General features: G+C 45.5%; 1 protein-coding gene across 1 annotated transcript in view; it reads left to right on the plus strand.

The window, feature by feature from the left end:
- Positions 1-16,174, plus strand: part of il1b (interleukin 1, beta) — a 67,485-nt gene extending 51,311 nt beyond the window's left edge. Inside the window, exons 5-6 of the mRNA XM_034192293.1 lie at positions 15,093-15,223; positions 15,448-16,174. Coding sequence (XP_034048184.1) covers positions 15,093-15,223; positions 15,448-15,669 — 353 coding nt within the window. The 3' untranslated portion in view covers positions 15,670-16,174. The remainder of the gene's footprint in view (positions 1-15,092; positions 15,224-15,447) is intronic.
- The last annotated feature ends 4,168 nt before the right edge of the window (positions 16,175-20,342 follow it).

Here is a 20,342-nt window from a genome sequence, read left to right on the forward strand (position 1 = left end):
TGTTGGTCCCTACATGTCGTTTGGGGGGGAGGAGGGGGGGGTGTTGTAGCATTTTTTGTTTGTGAGCTCGAGTTTGGGTTTTTCTTTTCTCCCCTTCCCTGGGGTTTGATGGAACGGTCCTCTGGGGGGGGGGGGGGGGGGGGGGGGGGGGGGGGTATTTTGGCATTTTTGTTTGTGAGCTCAAGTTTGGTTGTTTTTCTTTTCTCCCCTTCCCTGGGGTTTGATGGGACGGTCCCCTGGGGAGGGGGGGGGGTGTTTTGGTTGTTGTGTTTTGTTTTATGACTAATTACACATGTTTGGATAAAGGCTGACCGCACAGGTGTAGGAACTCCTGGCCACACCTGTGCAAGAGACTGTCAGAAACAAGGGCAAAGATGCAGCCAGTTCAACCAGTCTGTTGGAGGATGAACGCAGACACGGTTTCCAGCCATGGTCCCTGGAGGGGGGGTGTTTCTCCTGGGCCAGGTGTGTGTGGTCGCCGGGAGGCTTCCCGTGAGGGTGGGGTACTGTTATATGGCTGGGGGGGCCTGGCTGCCGGTTTGTTGCTGTCTTTTGGTTTTCCTCCCAGGTGGCGTGCGTTTGGGACTGAGTGGCTGTGTTGCTGAGGCTGTCAGGACCTCACCCTGATCACCTGCGACTCGTCAGGACTCACAGCTGTGGTGCATCTGGATGGATTGGAACATGTTGGCATTTAAGACTGGAGTGCACAGTGTGTATTTGCCAGAGACTCGACCTTGTGACCAGACGGGTGAGATCGTCGTGTCGGGAGCCATCTCATCAGCAGCGGATGCTGAGAACGTCCAGGTTTGATGCACAGTCTGTGAAAGAGGAGGGGGTGAGGTTTCACGCTCGTCAGCACACTTCCTGAGGTACGTTAGATTTTGTGACTAACTGTTATACAGTCAGTAAATGTGGTGTCCCTCACACCTTATTGTATTGAGCTGTTTGTTAGTCATGTATCAGCTTCCACTGCAGTGGAGTTTTGTGAACTGGATGTTCCATGCCTGCAGGTTGGGAAGCTGATCAGTAATCAAGCCAGGAAGTGTTTGCTGTTTGTACACCTTTAAGTGTTCTGTGTGTAGAGTGTGGACTCACATAATGGTTCCTTCTTTCACAGACTCGGTTGTTGCGGCCACCTGGGGGGTGTCGGCGGGGTCCTTGGGTCCGAAACAGCTTCTGGCTCCGGACCATTAGCGCTGCTGGGAGCGCACCACGCCAGGCCGCACCTTTTTGTTATTATATTATCACTGTTATGTATTAAATTCAGTTAGCCTTTGTACCGTGCTCTGCTTATTTCATACTGGGTCCTTCAAACGCTGGTCGGTTCTCCGAGCTGCGTCCGACACATAACAGTAGTCTCTGGCCAAACATCACGGACCCAGCGGTAGCAGAGACGGTAACGCGCCGGGAAGGCGGCAGCAGACGTTCAGTGGTTATCCGGATCAGTTGCGGGGCTCTCCGCCCGGAAGGTGCGTGTTTGAGAACCCATTACTGGATACTGATTTGTGCTCTCTTGCAGCCGTGTTCCTGTGTTGTGCCTTATCCGTGGGTCGTGGTGGAGTGTGACTGGCGACGGCTTCGCGTCACGCTCCGACCGGATAAGAGGTGTAAACGGGAGCTGCAAGAGTGCGTTTGTAATGGGTTCACGCGCATGGCGGAGCTCTGTTAGCACGGGTCGCTGGGCTTCCTGTGTTACAGTCGTAGCCCCGTTTCCCCGGATAAAGGTAACTACTGCGTCTGTTGTTTCAGCTCCGGCGTTATTTAGTTGAGCACATTTTGGTTGTGTGTTGCACTCAGCTGCGCACATAAAAGCAGCTCGTTTGTTTTTTCTGTCGCCAAAGGGGTTTTTTCATTTTTAGCACTCTGGCTCCCCCTTGTGGTGACTGAATCACGTTACCGTCAAGCTCTTGAGTAGGAACAGGTGTGTTCCATTTGGTTGAGCTTGACGGTATAACTCACTGATTTGTTTTGTGTTAGTTCATTTTGTGTGGGTGTTTTTTTGAGTTGGTTTTTGTGTGGGATTTTATTTTTTGTTTTCCACTATTTGTCTGGGGTTGTGACCCTGCAGCCTGTCTGAAAAAGAACAAAAAAAGACAAAAAAAAAAAAAAAAAGGGGACCCAAACAACTGTGTATTGGTCTGTTTGTTTTTCCTTTTATTTTTTTTTGTTTCACTTCCCCAGGGTTAGATGGACCGGTCCCCTGGGGGGTGATGGGGTGGTACTTGGGTTGTTTTTTCTCTTTTTGTTTTTTGTTATGCCCTCTCTTCTCCTCTGACTCCAGCCGGGTGTGCCGTGGTGTCGGCATTGCTGGAGGGGTGCAGTTGGGTTGTGCTGGGCGTTCCCCAGGTAGCCTCTGCACCCGGGAGGGGAGGGGGGGGGTTTGGGGTATCTTTTTGTTTCCCCCCCCCCAGTTTCCACCCTCAGGGTTTGACTGTGGTGTCCTCTGGGGGGAGAAGGGCTGTAGGCCCATCTAGCCATGGACGGCCGGGGCTGGGTCCATTGGTCATGAGGGGAGGCGTCTCCTGGGGTTGACGAGTGGTCCTCTGGGAGGCGCTGGTAGTCCCCGTGGGTGACGTTGGATCCCAGAGGGACCTCGGTCGTGGTTATTACTCCTGGAGCTGGCGGGAGGCCCTCTGGGGGGTGTTGGTCCCTACATGTCGTTTGGGGGGGAGGAGGGGGGGGTGTTGTAGCATTTTTGTTTGTGAGCTCGAGTTTGGGTTTTTCTTTTCTCCCCTTCCCTGGGGTTTGATGGAACGGTCCTCTGGGGGGGGGGGGGGGGGGGGGGGGGTATTTTGGCATTTTTGTTTGTGAGCTCAAGTTTGGGTTGTTTTTCTTTTCTCCCCTTCCCTGGGGTTTGATGGGACGGTCCCCTGGGGAGGGGGGGGGGGGTGTTTTGGTTGTTTGTGTTTTGTTTTATGACTAATTACACATGTTTGGATAAAGGCTGACCGCACAGGTGTAGGAACTCCTGGCCACACCTGTGCAAGAGACTGTCAGAAACAAGGGCAAAGATGCAGCCAGTTCAACCAGTCTGTTGGAGGATGAACGCAGACACGGTTTCCAGCCATGGTCCCTGGAGGGGGGTGTTTCTCCTGGGCCAGGTGTGTGTGGTCGCCGGGAGGCTTCCCGTGAGGGTGGGGTACTGTTATATGGCTGGGGGGGCCTGGCTGCCGGTTTGTTGCTGTCTTTTGGTTTTCCTCCCAGGTGGCGTGCGTTTGGGACTGAGTGGCTGTGTTGCTGAGGCTGTCAGGACCTCACCCTGATCACCTGCAACTCGTCAGGACTCACAGCTGTGGTGCATCTGGATGGATTGGAACATGTTGGCATTTAAGACTGGAGTGCACAGTGTGTATTTGCCAGAGACTCGACCTTGTGACCAGACGGGTGAGATCGTCGTCTCGGGAGCCATCTCATCAGCAGCGGATGCTGAGAACGTCCAGGTTTGATGCACAGTCTGTGAAAGAGGAGGGGGTGAGGTTTCACGCTCGTCAGCACACTTCCTGAGGTACGTTAGATTTTGTGACTAACAGTTATACAGTCAGTAAATGTGGTGTCCCTCACACCTTATTGTATTGAGCTGTTTGTTAGTCATGTATCAGCTTCCACTGCAGTGGAGTTTTGTGAACTGGATGTTCCATGCCTGCAGGTTGGGAAGCTGATCAGTAATCAAGCCAGGAAGTGTTTGCTGTTTGTACACCTTTAAGTGTTCTGTGTGTAGAGTGTGGACTCACATAATGGTTCCTTCTTTCACAGACTCGGTTGTTGCGGCCACCTGGGGGGTGTCGGCGGGGTCCTTGGGTCCGAAACAGCTTCTGGCTCCGGACCATTAGCGCTGCTGGGAGCGCACCACGCCAGGCCGCACCTTTTTGTTATTATATTATCACTGTTATGTATTAAATTCAGTTAGCCTTTGTACCGTGCTCTGCTTATTTCATACTGGGTCCTTCAAACGCTGGTCGGTTCTCCGAGCTGCGTCCGACACATAACAGTTACTGTGAGTTTCTCTGTGAATTTTCAGACCTTTTGTCTGACTTAGTGCTTAGCTCAGATAAGATAATTATAGTGGGCGATTTTAACATCCACACAGATGCTGAGAATGACAGCCTCAACACTGCATTTAATCTATTATTAGACTCAATTGGCTTTGCTCAAAATGTAAATGAGTCCACCCACCACTTTAATCATATCTTAGATCTTGTTCTGACTTATGGTATGGAAATAGAAGACTTCAGTATTCCCTGAAAACTCCCTTCTGTCTGATCATTTCTTAATAACATTTACATTTACTCTGATGGACTACCCAGCAGTGGGGAATAAGTTTCATTACACTAGAAGTCTTTCAGAAAGCACTGTAACTAGGTTTAAGGATATGATTCCTTCTTTACGTTCTCTAATGCCATATACCAACACAGTGCAGAGTAGCTATCTAAACTCTGTAAGTGAGATAGAGTATCTTGTCAATAGTTTTACATCCTCATTGAAGACAACTTTAGATGCTGTAGCTCCTCTGAAAAAGAGAGCTTTAAATCAGAAGTGCCTGACTCCATGGTATAACTCACAAACTCGCACCTTAAAGCAGATAACCCGTAAGTTGGAGAGGAAATGGCGTCTCACTAATTTAGAAGAGTCATAGCTCTATTGAGCCGAGTATTCCTTTAACTTTAACTAGTAATGACTTCATGACTTTCTTTGCTAATAAAATTTTAACTATTAGAGAAAAAATTACTCATAACCATCCCAAAGACGTATCGTTATATTTGGCTGCTTTCAGTGATGCCGGTATTTGGTTAGAATCTTTCTCTCTGATTGTTCTGTCTGAGTTATTTTCATTAGTTACTTCATCCAAACCATCAACATGTCTATTAGACCCCATTCCTACCAGGCTGCTCAAGGAAGCCCTACCATTATTTAATGCTTTGATCTTAAATATGATCAATCTATCTTTATTAGTTGGCTATGTACCACAGGCTTTTAAGGTGGCAGTAATTAAACCATTACTTAAAAAGCCATCACTTGACCCAGCTATCTTAGCTAATTATAGGCCAATCTCCAACCTTCCTTTTCTCTCAAAAATTCTTGAAAGGGTAGTTGTAAAACAGCTAACTGATCATTTGCAGAGGAATGGTCTATTTGAAGAATTTCAGTCAGGTTTTAGAATTCATCATAGTACAGAAACAGCATTAGTGAAGGTTACAAATGATCTTCTTATGGCCTCAGACAGTGGACTCATCTCTGTGCTTGTTCTGTTAGACCTCAGTGCTGCTTTTGATACTGTTGACCATAAAAATTTATTACAGAGATTAGAGCATGCCATAGGTATTAAAGGCACTGCGCTGCGGTGGTTTGAATCATATTTATCTAATAGATTACAATTTGTTCATGTAAATGGGGAATCTTCTTCACAGACTAAGGTTAATTATGGAGTTTCACAAGGTTCTGTGCTAGGACCAATTTTATTCACTTTATACATGCTTCCCTTAGGCAGTATTATTAGACGGCATTGCTTAAATTTTCATTGTTACGCAGATGATACCCAGCTTTATCTGTCCATGAAGCCAGAGGACACACACCAATTAGCTAAACTGCAGGATTGTCTTACAGACATAAAGACATGATGATCTCTAATTTCCTGCTTTTAAACTCAGATAAAACTGAAGTTATTGTACTTGGCCCCACAAATCTTAGAAACATGGTGTCTAACCAGATCCTTACTCTGGATGGCATTACCCTGACCTCTAGTAATACTGTGAGAAATCTTGGAGTCATTTTTGATCAGGATATGTCATTCAATGCGCATATTAAACAAATATGTAGGACTGCTTTTTTGCATTTACGCAATATCTCTAAAATTAGAAAGGTCTTGTCTCAGAGTGATTCTGAAAACTAATTCATGCATTTATTTCCTCTAGGCTGGACTATTGTAATTCATTATTATCAGGTTGTCCTAAAAGTTCCCTGAAAAGCCTTCAGTTAATTCAAAATGCTGCAGCTAGAGTACTAACGGGGACTAGAAGGAGAGAGCATATCTCACCCATATTGGCCTCTCTTCATTGGCTTCCTGTTAATTCTAGAATAGAATTTAAAATTCTTCTTCTTACTCATAAGGTTTTGAATAATCAGGTCCCTTCTTATCTTAGGGACCTCATAGTACCATATCACCCCAATAGAGCGCTTCGCTCTCAGACTGCAGGCTTCCTTGTAGTTCCTAGGGTTTGTAAGAGTAGAATGGGAGGCAGAGCCTTCAGCTTTCAGGCTCCTCTCCTGTGGAACCAGCTCCCAGTTCAGATCAGGGAGACAGACACCCTCTCTACTTTTAAGATTAGGCTTAAAACTTTCCTTTTTGCTAAAGCTTATAGTTAGGGCTGGATCAGGTGACCCTGAACCATCCCTTAGTTATGCTGCTATAGACTTAGACTGCTGGGGGGTTCCCATAATGCACTGAGTGTTTCTTTCTCTTTTTGCTCTGTATGCACCGCTCTGCATTTAATCATTAGTGATTGATCTCTGCTCCCCTCCACAGCATGTCTTTTTCCTGGTTCTCTCCCTCAGCCCCAACCAGTCCCAGCAGAAGACTGCCCCTCCCTGAGCCTGGTTCTGCTGGAGGTTTCTTCCTGTTAAAAGGGAGTTTTTCCTTCCCACTGTCGCCAAGTGCTTGCTCACAGGGGGCCGTTTTGACCGTTGGGGTTTTTACGTAATTATTGTGTGGCCTTGCTGTTGGGGAAAGTGTAGTGACACGGACCCACAATAGGGGGCGCAAATGAACGGTCAATAAATGAGCCAAAAGGTAACAATTTAATCAATTCAATTCAATCAATCAATGTTTTTTTTATATAGCGCCAAATCACAACAAACAGTTGCCCCAAGGCGCTTTATATTGTAAGGCAAGGCAATTTAATGTTGTGAATGTGCACAATGATTATACAGACAATCACAGAATCTGATAGCAGTCAATACACAAAGGTGACGCGTGGGCAGGCTCGAGGATAGAAGACGTCTGTCCTGAGAAGAGCCGGAACCACACGATTTCCACCGCCACAGAACCCGGTGAATACTGGAGCCGCCAAGTCCCGAATTCCCAGGTGATCACCGTCCCCGACTGTCGGATCTGGTACTGCTGGCGAGGAGCACAAACAGTGAGATGTGGGTGTGTGCACACCCAGTAACAAAAACAGTCAGAAGGTGGAAGGTCACCTCCACCTCTAATCACACACTCGTGCAGCTCCTGTTAAATCACTTATCTGGATTGGGTGTGAAGCGTAGCCGTCGCTGTTCACACCAAACGCCAATCCAGCTGATAAGGCACACCACAGGAAAACGGCTGCAAAGAAGTTCAGAGTATTACTCAATGTTTTAGTTCAGCAGAGAAAATTACCTTCACAGGTAGATGATATCTCGGCAGTGAGGTGGAGATGACGTCCAGCTTTTATGGAGTGGATTGATGAAGTGGAGATGGGTGACAGCTGTCATGAGTTGATGAGTGACAGCTGTCAACCCCGGCTGTGTCCATGGCGGCAGCGCCCTCTAGTGCCTGAAGCCCGCACTTCAGGCAGGGCGCCCTGTGGTGGTGGGCCAGCAGTACCTCCTCTTCTGGCGGCCCACACAACACTTGCCTTACAATATAAAGCACCTTGGGGCAACTGTTTGTTGTGATTTGGCGCTATATAAATAAAATTGATTGATTGATTGATTGATTGATTGATTGCCAGGCGAGATATGCAAATTTGTGGCATCGCATGTCATGCAGTGTGAATGCGCCATAAGTATTGCCCTTTCTAATACAATAGAAATCTTGCTGGGGGATTAAATGCATATTGAGTAATAGCCTTCACAAATATGAGTATTTCTGGAAATTCACCAACTTGAAGCACACCCTATAGTCAATGTGTTCAATCCCCCAACCCAAATTGGTGATTTGCCCCTCCCTGAGCCTGGCTCTGCTGGAGGTTTCTTCCTGTTAAAAGGGAGTTTTTCCTTCCCACTGTAGCCACTGTTTGTTGTGATTTGGCACTATATAAAGAAATTGATTGATTGATTGATATTTTGAAGAACTGTCCTCCTATAATACTTAGATCACAAAAGTACTTCCCTGTTCACCAAATTCCAGTTTTAGGCCATACTGGGTATCAACCTTGATGACCCCTGGCAATGTCACTGTAGGGAATTTGGCCCAAATTTTTGGTGTATGTTCGTTTGATGGAGGGTGCATCCAGTTACCAAAGTTTGAGCAAAATCTGAGTTGGTCACTATCACAGCCTGTCTGACGCTTATGAAAATTGGCTCTTAACAGCATACTGCGGTGCTGCCGTGAGGCAGAGGTCTTGGAAAATAAAGCAGTTTTGACTTATGGTTTTGATTTATAAATCAAATTAATCCGGATAGAATAACTCCATTAATGTCAATTATGTCATTTGTACAAAGTTAAAATATAACACATGTCTTTTAATTTTAAATAATGCACTAATTCTGAAGTTTTGTGACAAACATAGACAGATGCCAAAGGGATTATGGGTAAAATGAGCATCTGCTAACACTGATTGGTTGACTCATTCACTCTATGTAAAAACCAACACGTTAATGTGAGGTGTGTGTTGGTGTTGTTTTGACTTATGGTTTGGATTTATAAATCAAATTAATCCGGATAGAATAACTCCATTAATGTCAATTCTGTCATTTGTACAAAGTTAAAATATAACACATATCTTTTAATTTTAAATAATGCACTAATTCTGAAGTTTTGTAAAAAACACAGACAGATGCCAAACGGTTTATGGGTAAAATGAGCCTCCGCTAACACTGATTGGTTGACTCATTCATTCTAAGTAAAAACCAACACATTAATATGAGGTGTGTGTTGGTGTTTTCATATAAATGTGCTTTTGTAAAATATGCCATTTTTTATTTGTTAAAAAAAGCCATTTGCAAAAGCCTAAAGTCAAGTTGTGATTAGACAATCATCTGATATAACCAGGGTCAAAATAAATACAACACTGCCATCTACTGGCGCCCCAGACATTCAGACCCTAACCCATAATCCTTTGCGCGCCAGATTTGCTGAGGTTTAAACAGCACAGAGAGAAAACACAACAATTGTAAATGAACATTATACAACCAAAATATATGTTTTTATTTATTTTCATCAGCTGCAGCAAGAAGCTGCAACAACTCTCTGGCATGCAAAGGATTATGAGATATCTCAATACTTAGGATGAATACTTAGGATGAATACTGCCATGAATACTACTGGTCAGTAGATGGCAGTAGAGACCGTGAAAACATGCCAAAACAAATATTCCAAATAAATAATCCATGTCTGCTACGTTTAAGCTGCGTGGAATTTAATAAATGCAAACTGAATTTCAGACATCTTATATATATATAAGCCTCCCAGACCTCCCGATCCACACACACCTCCCCCAGCTCCTCCGGGGGAACCCCAAGGCGTTCCCAAGCCAGCCGAGAGATGTAGTCCTCCAGCGTGTCCTGGGTCTTCCCCGGGGCCTCATCCCAGTGGGACGTGCCCGGAACACCTCTCCAGCGAGGCGTCCAGGGGGCATCCGGAAAAGATGCCCGAGCCACCTCAACTGACTCCGTCCGACGTGGAGGAGCAGCGGCTCGACTCCGAGCTCCTCCCGAGTGACCGAGCTCCTCACCCTATCTCTAAGGGAGCACCCAGCCACCCTGCGGAGGAAACTCATCTCGGCCGCTTGTACTCGTGATCTTGTTCTTTCGGTCATGAGCCAAATCTCATGACCATAAGTGAGGATCGGAACGTAGATCGATCGGTTAATCAAGAGCTTTGCCCCCCTACTCAGCTCTCTCTTCACCACGATGGACCGATACAGCGACCGCATCACTGCAGATGCTGCACCGATCCGTCTATCGATCTCACGCTCCATCCATCCCTCACTCGTGAACAAGACCCCGAGATACTTAAACTCCTCCACTTGAGGCAAGGACACTCCACCGACCTGAAGAGGGCAAAGCACCTTTTTCTGAAGGCCCTGATTTGACGAAGCCAACAGAACCACATCATCTGCAAACAGCAGAGACGAGATTCTGTGGTTCCCAAACCAGACCCCCTCTACACCCTGGCTGTGCCTAGAAATTCTGTCCATAAAAATAATGAACAGAACTGGTGACAAAGGGCAGCCCTGGCGGAGGCCAACGTGCACTGGAAACACGTTTGACTTAATACCGGCAATGTGAACCAAGCTCCTGCTGCGGTCGTACAGGGACCGGACAGCCCTTAGCAAAGGACCCCGGACCCCGTACTCCCGGAGCACTCCCCACAGGGTGCCCCGAGGGACACGGTTGAACGCCTTCTCCAGATCTACAAAACACATGTGGACTGGTTGGGCGAACTCCCATGAATCCTCGAGCACCCGATGGAGCGTGTAGAGCTGGTCCAGTGTGCCACGACCAGGATGAAAACCACACTGCTCCTCCAGAATCCGAGGTTCGACCATCGGTCGAATTCTCCTCTCCAGTACTCTGGAACAGACCTTACCGGAGGCTGAGGAGTGTGATCCCCCTATAGTTGGAACACACCCTCCGGTCCCCCTTCTTAGACAGAGGGACCACCACCCCGGTCTGCCAATCCAGAGGCACTGTCCCTGATTGCCACACGATGTTGCAGAAGCGTGTCAGCCAAGACAGTCCCACAACATCCAGAGACTTAAGGTACTCAGGACAGATTTCATCCACCCAAGGAGCCTTGCCACCGAGGAGCTTTCGAACCACCTCAGTGACTTCGGCCTGGGTAATGGATGAGTCCGCCTCTGAGTCCCCAGTCTCTGCTTCCTCTTCGGAAGACGTGACGATGGGATTGAGGAGATCCTCGAAGTACTCCTTCCACCGTCCGACAACATCCCCAGTCAGGGTCAACAGTTCCCCACCCGCACCGTAAACAGTGCTGGTGGAGAGCTGCTTCCGCCTCCTGAGGCGTCGGACCGTTTGCCAGAATCTCTTCGAGGCCGACCAATAGTCCTCCTCCATAACCTCCCCGAACTCCTCCCAGACCCGAGTTTTTGCCTCTGCGACCGCACGGTCTGCGGCACGCTTGGCCTGCCGGTACCTGTCAGCTGCCTCTGGGGTCCCACCTACCAACAAAGACAAGTAGGACTCCTTCTTCACCTTGACGGCATCCCTTACTTCCGGTGTCCACCACCGGGTTCGGGGATTGCCGCCGCGACAGGCACCAGAGACCTTGCGACCACAGCTACGAGCGGCCGCATCGACAATGGAGGTGGAGAACATGGTCCACTCGGACTCCATGTCTCCAACCTGCCCCGGGATCTGGGAGAAGCTCTCCCGGAGGTGGGAGTTGAAGACCTCGCTGACAGAGGGTTCCACCAGTCGTTCCCAGCAGACCCTCACGATATGTTTGGGCCTGCCAGGTCTGACCGGCTTCCTCCCCTCCCAGCGGATCCAACTCACCACCAGGTGGTGATCGGTCGACAGCTCTGCCCCTCTCTTCACTCGAGTGTCTGAGACACGTGGCCGAAGGTCAGATAATACGACTACAAAGTCGATCATCGACCTCCGGCTCAGGGTGTCCTGGTGCCACGTGCACTTATGGACACCCTTGTGCTTGAACATGGTGTTCGTGATGGACAAACTGTGACTAGCACAGAAGTCCAACAACTGAACACCACTCGGGTTCAGATCGGGGTGGCCGTGCTTCCCTCCAGGTTTCACTGTCACCGCCCACGTGGGAGTTGAAATCCCCCAGGAGAACAATGGAGTCCCCAGTCGGAGCGCTATCTAGTACCCCTCCCAGGGACTCCAGGATGGTCGGGTACTCTGCACTGCTGCTCGGCCCGTAAGCCGAGACAATGGTGAGAGACCTGTCCCCGACCCGAAGGCGTAGGGACGCGACCCTCTCGTTCACCGCAGTGAACTCCAACACATGGCGACTGAGCTGGGGAGCAATAAGCAATGCGACCCCAGCTCTCCACCTCTCCCCATGGGCAACGCCAGAAAAATGAAGCGTCCAGCCCCTCTCCAGGAGTTGGGTACCAGAGCCCAAGCTCTGCGTGGAGGTGAGCCCGACTATCTCTAGTCGGTATCTCTCAACCTCCCGCACAAGCTCAGGCTCCTTCCCCCCTAGCGAGGTGACATTCCACGTCCCAACAGCCAGGGGCTGTGAGCATGGACCGGCCTGCTGGGCCACTCACCCTCGACCACCACCCAATCCTCTCTGCACCCGACCCCCATGGCCCCCTCTGCAGGTGGTGAACCCACAGGAGGGCGGGCCCACGTCGTTCATTCGGGCCGAGCCCGGCCGGGCCCCATGGGCTAAGTCCCGACCACCAGGCGCTCGCACGCGAGCCCCAACCCCAGGCCTGGCTCCAGGGTGGGGCCCCGGCTCCGCCATACCGGGCGACATCTCGGTCTTTGATTTTTTACTGGTCATGGAGGTTCTGAACTGCCCTTAGTCTGATCCGTCACCTAGGACCTGTTTGCCTTGGGAGACCCTACAGGGAGCACAAAGCCCCCGACAACATAGCTCCTAGGATCATCCGGGTACGCAAACTCCCCCACCACGATAAGGTGGCAGCTAGAGGGGGAGATATATATATATAAGCAACCTGAGAAGCTCCATTATTTTCAATCACAATCATTGTGAGCTGCAATCGCTTCCTGTTTGCTCTTTAATGTTCTGCTTATGTCAAACACTGTCTGTCGTCTTTGATCCAGAGTAATATATATATATATATATATATATAAACTTTCCTTTTTGCTAAAGCTTATAGTTAGGGCTGGATCGGGTGACCCTGAACCATCCCTTAGTTATGCTGCTATAGACTTAGACTGCTGGGGGGTTCCCATGATGCACTGAGTGTTTCTTTCTCTTTTTGCTCTGTATGCACCACTCTGCATTTAATCATTAGTGATTGATCTCTGCTCCCCTCCACAGCATGTCTTTTTCCTGGTTCTCTCCCTCAGCCCCAACCAGTCCCAGCAGAAGACTGCCCCTCCCTGAGCCTGGTTCTGCTGGAGGTTTCTTCCTGTTAAAAGGGAGTTTTTCCTTCCCACTGTCACCAAGTGCTTGCTCACAGGGGGTCGTTTTGACCGTTGGGGTTTTTCTGTAATTATTGTATGGCTTTTGCCTTACAGTATGAAGCGCCTTGGGGCAACTGTTTGTTGTGATTTTTCGCTATATAAATAAAATTGATTTGATTTGATTTGATATATATATATTACTCTGGATCAACGACGACAGACAGTGTTTGACATAAGCAGGACATTAAAGAGCAAACAGGAAGCGATTGCAGCTCACAATGATTGTGATTGAAAATAATGGAGACGCAACCTGAGCTTCTTCTGGCATTTTTACATAAAACAAACAAAATAACTTCTGTAAACCCAGAGAATATATTCACGGGAGTTTTAGGCATAATATACAAAGGGTTTAATGCTGTTGTCCGTGTGAAGCTTGATCAGAGAGGCTCAAATGCATTTCTCCTGTCATGAATGTACTGAGATTACCCATAATGCACTGTGTGGAGACACCATGTCCACACTAAAACTATTGAAATTAGTGCATTACTTTAAAACTAAAACATATATCTAATATTTTCACTTCATAAAATTCAGACGTGATGTTAATTTAAATAATTTGTCAGAAATTAGTTTGGTTAAAATTTTAACCATAAGTTAAAACTGTATGCCTCTGGATGACTTGGGTGATACTGCCAGTGAATCAGTATGGGATCAAAAGAAATTGTCTTTTTTCTTCTGCTTTCTTTCTTTTCTGTGACCAGTTTTCCTTTGCTTGCAGAGGATAGAGTGGTTTCTCCTGGAACTAGCTCTCCTCTGTTTGCAGAGGGTAGAACTGTATGTCTGCTACAAAACATTTCACAGGTAGGTACTCAAATCTTTGATATCAGACTTCATAAATGTTTGTAAGTGTTAAGCTTTGTTCACCACGTCTGCAAAAATATGTTAGCAGTCTAAAAATGATTGGACCAAAATTTATCATAAGATATTTAGTACGCTAATGGTTTTCAGAATTATCTGAAAAGCTAATCCGATAGCTTTGATAATTAGCAGTTAGCGGATTAGCAGAACTGTGCCCACCAGTGAGTAGTGTAAACATGGAGGTTAGCACAAAGGTTTAGCGTGGCAAGATCAAATGATGATCAAGATGTACATAAAGGAACAAATTAAACAGTAATTTACTTTGAACATAGTTTATTCACAGTCCAGAAACTATAAATCGAATAAGAAAAATTCTGTAATCAAAAACATGTAAGATAATAATTAACTAATTTACTCCTCCATCTCCTTCAGGTGACTCACTAATTCACTAAATCATATACCTCATATACAACTTAATTTCAGTCTGTCTTTTTCACACATTTTTTTCTTTCTCTTATTGCACATTTCATTTGCACATTTTATTACTGTGAATTATTCAGTGTTTAGTGTATATTTATACATACAGTACAGAGAGAGTGCAGCTCAAACCAAAGTCAGATTCCTTGTATTCTGTGGATACTTGGCCAGGAAAAAGCTATTCTGATTCTAATAATTTTTGATTTTCATGTGTAAGCTTCACCAGGAACAGACGTGTATGAGTCTATGGTTTCTATATAAATGGACTGCATTTATATAGCGCTTTTCCATCTGCATCAGATGCTCAAAGCGCTTTACAATAATGCCTCACATTCACCCCAATTTCAAGGTGCTGCCATACAAGGCGCTCACTACACACCGGGAGCAACTAGGGGATTACGGACCTTGCCCAAGGGCCCTTAGTGATTTTCCAGTCAGGCTGGGGTTTAAACTGAGGATCTTATGGTCTCAAGCCCAACGTTTTAACCACTACACCAATCACCTCCCCTCTATATGATTTTGACTGTTAATTTTTTTTTTAATGTTAGCTAACTTAGAATTAGCAGAATTACATTTTGTGAAAACTGATTGGCCTGCTAATGGTTTTTAAAGTTCACTGAAAAGCTTATCGGCTAATAAAAGCATTAATGTGACATGTTCTGACATTTAATCTGTTGTTTGTGAATGTTTGTGATGTGATGTTTTATTAAATGTTTAACTTTTCTCAACACCTTTTTCCTGACTTTTTTCAGTCTTGTTTGAACTGGTGCGCTACTTGGCCCCCGTGGGTGGAGAAAGTCAGATAGTGGCCCTGTCCATCTCTCAGAGCAACTGGTACATTACCTGCTCCATGAAAGACGACAAAGCTGTCTTACTTTTGGAGGTAAAGGCATCACACACACACACACACACACATATAAAGGATTTAAATTCTGAGAGACATTTTTAAACTAACCTGAGTTTACACAGACAGTAATATTCCGACATGGACAAACACATCTTTTGTTTTTGGAAGTTAAACTGCAGAAGAAAGGTTGGTCTGTGCTGGACAACCACAGACAAGCAGCACCAAAGAATGAATGACAGTTTCTGTCTGTCTGCTAGCAGGAATGCAGCGGTGAGAAGTTGCAGAGGATCAACGGTGGTGAAGACATGGACAGATTCCTCTTCATGAAGAGGACCAGGGGGATGTCTTTGACGACTTTTGAGTCGGTTGCCTGTCGTGGCTGGTACATCAGCACATCGCCAGAGGATGAACAGCCTGTGGACATGTGTCAAGTTGACACTTCAACACGTCTCACATGCTTCAAACAGTGTAATAAAAATTAACCAGAAGATATTCTTGTATTTAATAACCTTTATCCACATCTCCACTAGATGTCGCAATTGTTACCTGGCCTTGGAATGTAACTGTACATAATATGAAAGGGAAACCTCTTTCACCTTCAACCGCTTATTCGGCATCAGGTCGCAGGGTGAAAGGGAAAACTGATTTGAAAATTGACCTTTTTTTTATCGTTTTCACTCCCAGATTCATCACTATTAGATCTCCTCAGACCCCAGCCATCCTCTATGGGCTGAGTTCACACTGCTGCCATCCGACCGCAGGTTCACTGTCCCCAAGTGTAGAACTAATAGATTTAAAAAATCTTTTATTCTGGTTGCAGTTGGTGTTTTAAACCAGTCTTTGTAACTGTAATTGTTGTTCATCTTTTAATTGTCTATTTTTTGTGTTATTGTTTTACTGGATGTGTGAATTGGTGTGTATTTTTGCTGCTGCTGCAAACCAAACTGCCCCCTTGGGGATAATAAAGACTCCTTGAACCTTGAACCATTATTATTACAGATATAAAATATAAATATCAATCAATCAATCAATCAATCAATCAATCAATTTTTTATATAGCGCCAAATCACAACAAACAGTTGCCCCAAGTTGCTTTATATTGTAAGGCAAGGCCATACAATAATTATGTAAAACCCCAACGGTCAAAACGACCCCCTGTGAGCAAGCACTTGGCTACAGTGGGAAGGAAAAACTCCCTTTTAACAGGAAGAAACCTCCAGCAGAACCAGGCTCAGGGAGGGGCAGTCTTCTGCTGGGACTGGTTGGGGCTGAGGGAGAGAACCAGGAAAAAGACATGCTGTGGAGGGGAGCAGAGATTGATCACTAATGATTAAATGCAGAGTGGTGCATACAGAGCAAAAAGAGAAAGAAACAGTGCATCATGGGAACCCCCCAGCAGTCTACATCTATAGCAGCATAACTAAGGGATGGTTCAGGGTCACCTGATCCAGCCCTAACTATAAGCTTTAGCAAAAAGGAAAGTTTTAAGCCTAATCTTAAAAGTAGAGAGGGTGTCTGTCTCCCTGATCTGAATTGGGAGCTGGTTCCACAGGAGAGGAGCCTGAAAGCTGAAGGCTCTGCCTCCCATTCTACTCTTACAAACCCTAGGAACTACAAGTAAGCCTGCAGTCTGAGAGCGAAGCGCTCTATTGGGGTGATATGGTACTACGAGGTCCCTAAAATAAGATGGGACCTGATTATTCAAAACCTTATAAGTAAGAAGAAGAATTTTAAATTCTATTCTAGAATTAACAGGAAGCCAATGAAGAGAGGCCAATATGGGTGAGATATGCTCTCTCCTTCTAGTCCCTGTTAGTACTCTAGCTGCAGCATTTTGAATTAACTGAAGGCTTTTTAGGGAACTTTTAGGACAACCTGATAATAATGAATTACAATAGTCCAGCCTAGAGGAAATAAATGCATGAATTAGTTTTTCAGCATCACTCTGAGACAAGCCCTTTCTGATTTTAGAGATATTGCGTAAATGCAAAAAAGCAGTCCTACATATTTGTTTAATATGCGCTTTGAATGACATATCCTGATCAAAAATGACTCCAAGATTTCTCATAGTATTACTAGAGGTCAGGGTAATGCCATCCAGAGTAAGGATCTGGTTAGACACCATGTTTCTAAGATTTGTGGGGCCAAGTACAATAACTTCAGTTTTATCTGAGTTTAAAAGCAGGAAATTAGAGGTCATCCATGTCTTTATGTCTGTAAGACAATCCTGCAGTTTAGCTAATTGGTGTGTGTCCTCTGGCTTCATGGATAGATAAAGCTGGGTATCATCTGCGTAACTGTTATGTGTCGGACGCAGCTCGGAGAACCGACCAGCGTTTGAAGGACCCAGTATGAAATAAGCAGAGCACGGTACAAAGGCTAACTGAATTTAATACATAACAGTGAAAATGTAATAACAGAAAGGTGCGGCCTGGCGTGGTGCGCTCCCAGCAGCGCTAACGGTCCGGAGCCAGAAGCTGTTTCGGACCCAAGGACCCCGCCGACACCCCCCAGGTGGCCGCAACAACCGAGTCTGTGAAAGAAGGAACCATTATGTGAGTCCACACTCTACACACAGAACACTTAAAGGTGTACAAACAGCAAACACTTCCTGGCTTGATTACTGATCAGCTTCCCAACCTGCAGGCATGGAACATCCCGTTCACAAAACTCCACCGCAGTGGAAGCTGATACATGACTAACATACAGCTCAATACAATAAGGTGTGAGGGACACCACATTTACTGACTGTATAACTGTTAGTCACAAAATCCAACGTACCTCAGGAAGTGTGCTGACGAGCGTGAGACCTCACCCCCTCCTCTTTCACAGACCGTGCATCAAACCTGGACATTCTCAGCGTCCGCTGCTGATGAGATGGCTCCCAAGACGACGATCTCACCCGTCTGGTCACAAGGTCGAGTCTCTGGCAAATACACACTGTGCACTCCAGTCTTAAATGCCAACATGCTCCAATCCATCCAGATGCACCTCAGCTGTGAGTCCTGACGAGTCGCAGGTGATCAGGGTGAGGTCCTGACAGCCTCAGCAACACAGCCACTCAGTCCCAAATGCACGCCACCTGGGAGGAAAACAAAAAGACAAACAAACCGGCAGCCAGGCCCCCCCCAGCCATATAACAGTAACAATGAAAATTTAAGCAATACCGTCTAATAATACTGCCTAAGGGAAGCATGTATAAAGTGAATAAAATTGGTCCTACCACAGAACCTTGTGGAACTCCATAATTAACTTTAGTCTGTGAAGAAGATTCCCCATTTACATGAACAAATTGTAATCTATTAGACAAATATGATTCAAACCACCGCAGCGCAGTGCCTTTAATACCTATGGCATGCTCTAATCTCTGTAATAAAATTTTATGGTCAACAGTATCAAAAGCAGCACTGAGGTCTAACAGAACAAGCAGAGAGATGAGTCCACTGTCCGAGGCCATAAGAAGATCATTTGTAACCTTCACTAATGCTGTTTCTGTACTATGATGAATTCTAAAACCTGACTGAAACTCTTCAAATAGACCATTCCTCTGCAGATGATCAGTTAGCTGTTTTACAACTACCCTTTTAAGAATTTTTGAGAGAAAAGGAAGGTTGGAGATTGGCCTATAATTAGCTAAGATAGCTGGGTCAAGTGATGGCTTTTTAAGTAATGGTTTAATTACTGCCACCTTAAAAGCCTGTTGATGGTTTGGATGAAGTAACTAATGAAAATAACTCAGACAGAACAATCGGAGAGAAAGAGTCTAACCAAATACCGGCATCACTGAAAGCAGCCAAAGATAACGATACGTCTTTGGGATGGTTATGAGTAATTTTTTCTCTAATAGTTAAAATTTTGTTAGCAAAGAAAGTCATGAAGTCATTACTAGTTAAAGTTAATGGAATACTCAGCTCAATAGAGCTCTGACTCTTTGTCAGCCTGGCTACAGTGCTGAAAAGAAACCTGGGGTTGTTCTTATTTTCTTCAATTAGTGATGAGTAGAAAGATGTCCTGGGCTTTTTTATAGAGCAACAAACTCTTTTTCCAGGCTAAGTGAAGATCTTCTAAATTAGTGAGACGCCATTTCCTCTCCAACTTACGGGTTATCTGCTTTAAGCTACGAGTTTGTGAGTTATACCACGGAGTCAGGCACTTCTGATTTAAAGCTCTCTTTTTCAGAGGAGCTACAGCATCCAAAGTTGTCTTCAATGAGGATGTAAAACTATTGACGAGATACTCTATCTCACTTACAGAGTTTAGGTAGCTACTCTGCACTGTGTTGGTATATGGCGTTAGAGAACATAAAGAAGGAATCATATCCTTAAACCTAGTTACAGCGCTTTCTGAAAGACGTCTAGTGTAATGAAACTTATTCCCCACTGCTGGGTAGTCCATCAGAGTAAATGTAAATGTTATTAAGAAATGATCAGACAGAAGGGAGTTTTCAGGGAATACTGTTAAGTCTTCTATTTCCATACCATAAGTCAGAACAAGATCTAAGATATGATTAAAGTGGTGGGTGGACTCATTTACTTTTTGAGCAAAGCCAATAGAGTCTAATAATAGATTAAATGCAGTGTTGAGGCTGTCATTCTCAGCATCTGTGTGGATGTTAAAATCGCCCACTATAATTATCTTATCTGAGCTAAGCACTAAGTCAGACAAAAGGTCTGAAAATTCACAGAGAAACTCACAGTAACGACCAGGTGGACGATAGACAATAACAAATAAAACTGGTTTTTGGGACTTCCAATTTGGATGGACAAGACTAAGAGTCAAGCTTTCAAATGAATTAAAGCTCTGTCTGGGTTTTTGATTAATTAATAAGCTAGAATGGAAGATTGCTGCTAATCCTCCGCCTCGGCCCGTGCTACGAGCATTCTGGCAGTTAGTGTGACTCGGGGGTGTTGACTCATTTAAACTAACATATTCATCCTGCTGTAACCAGGTTTCTGTTAGGCAGAATAAATCAATATGTTGATCAATTATTATATCATTTACCAACAGGGACTTAGAAGAGAGAGACCTAATGTTTAATAGACCACATTTAACTGTTTTAGTCTGTGGTGCAGTTGAAGGTGCTATATTATTTTTTCTTTTTGAATTTTTATGCTTAAATAGATTTTTGCTGGTTATTGGTGGTCTGGGAGCAGAC

This window comes from Thalassophryne amazonica, chromosome 17 (assembly GCF_902500255.1).
Source record: "Thalassophryne amazonica chromosome 17, fThaAma1.1, whole genome shotgun sequence".
Lineage (NCBI taxonomy): Eukaryota > Metazoa > Chordata > Actinopteri > Batrachoidiformes > Batrachoididae > Thalassophryne > Thalassophryne amazonica.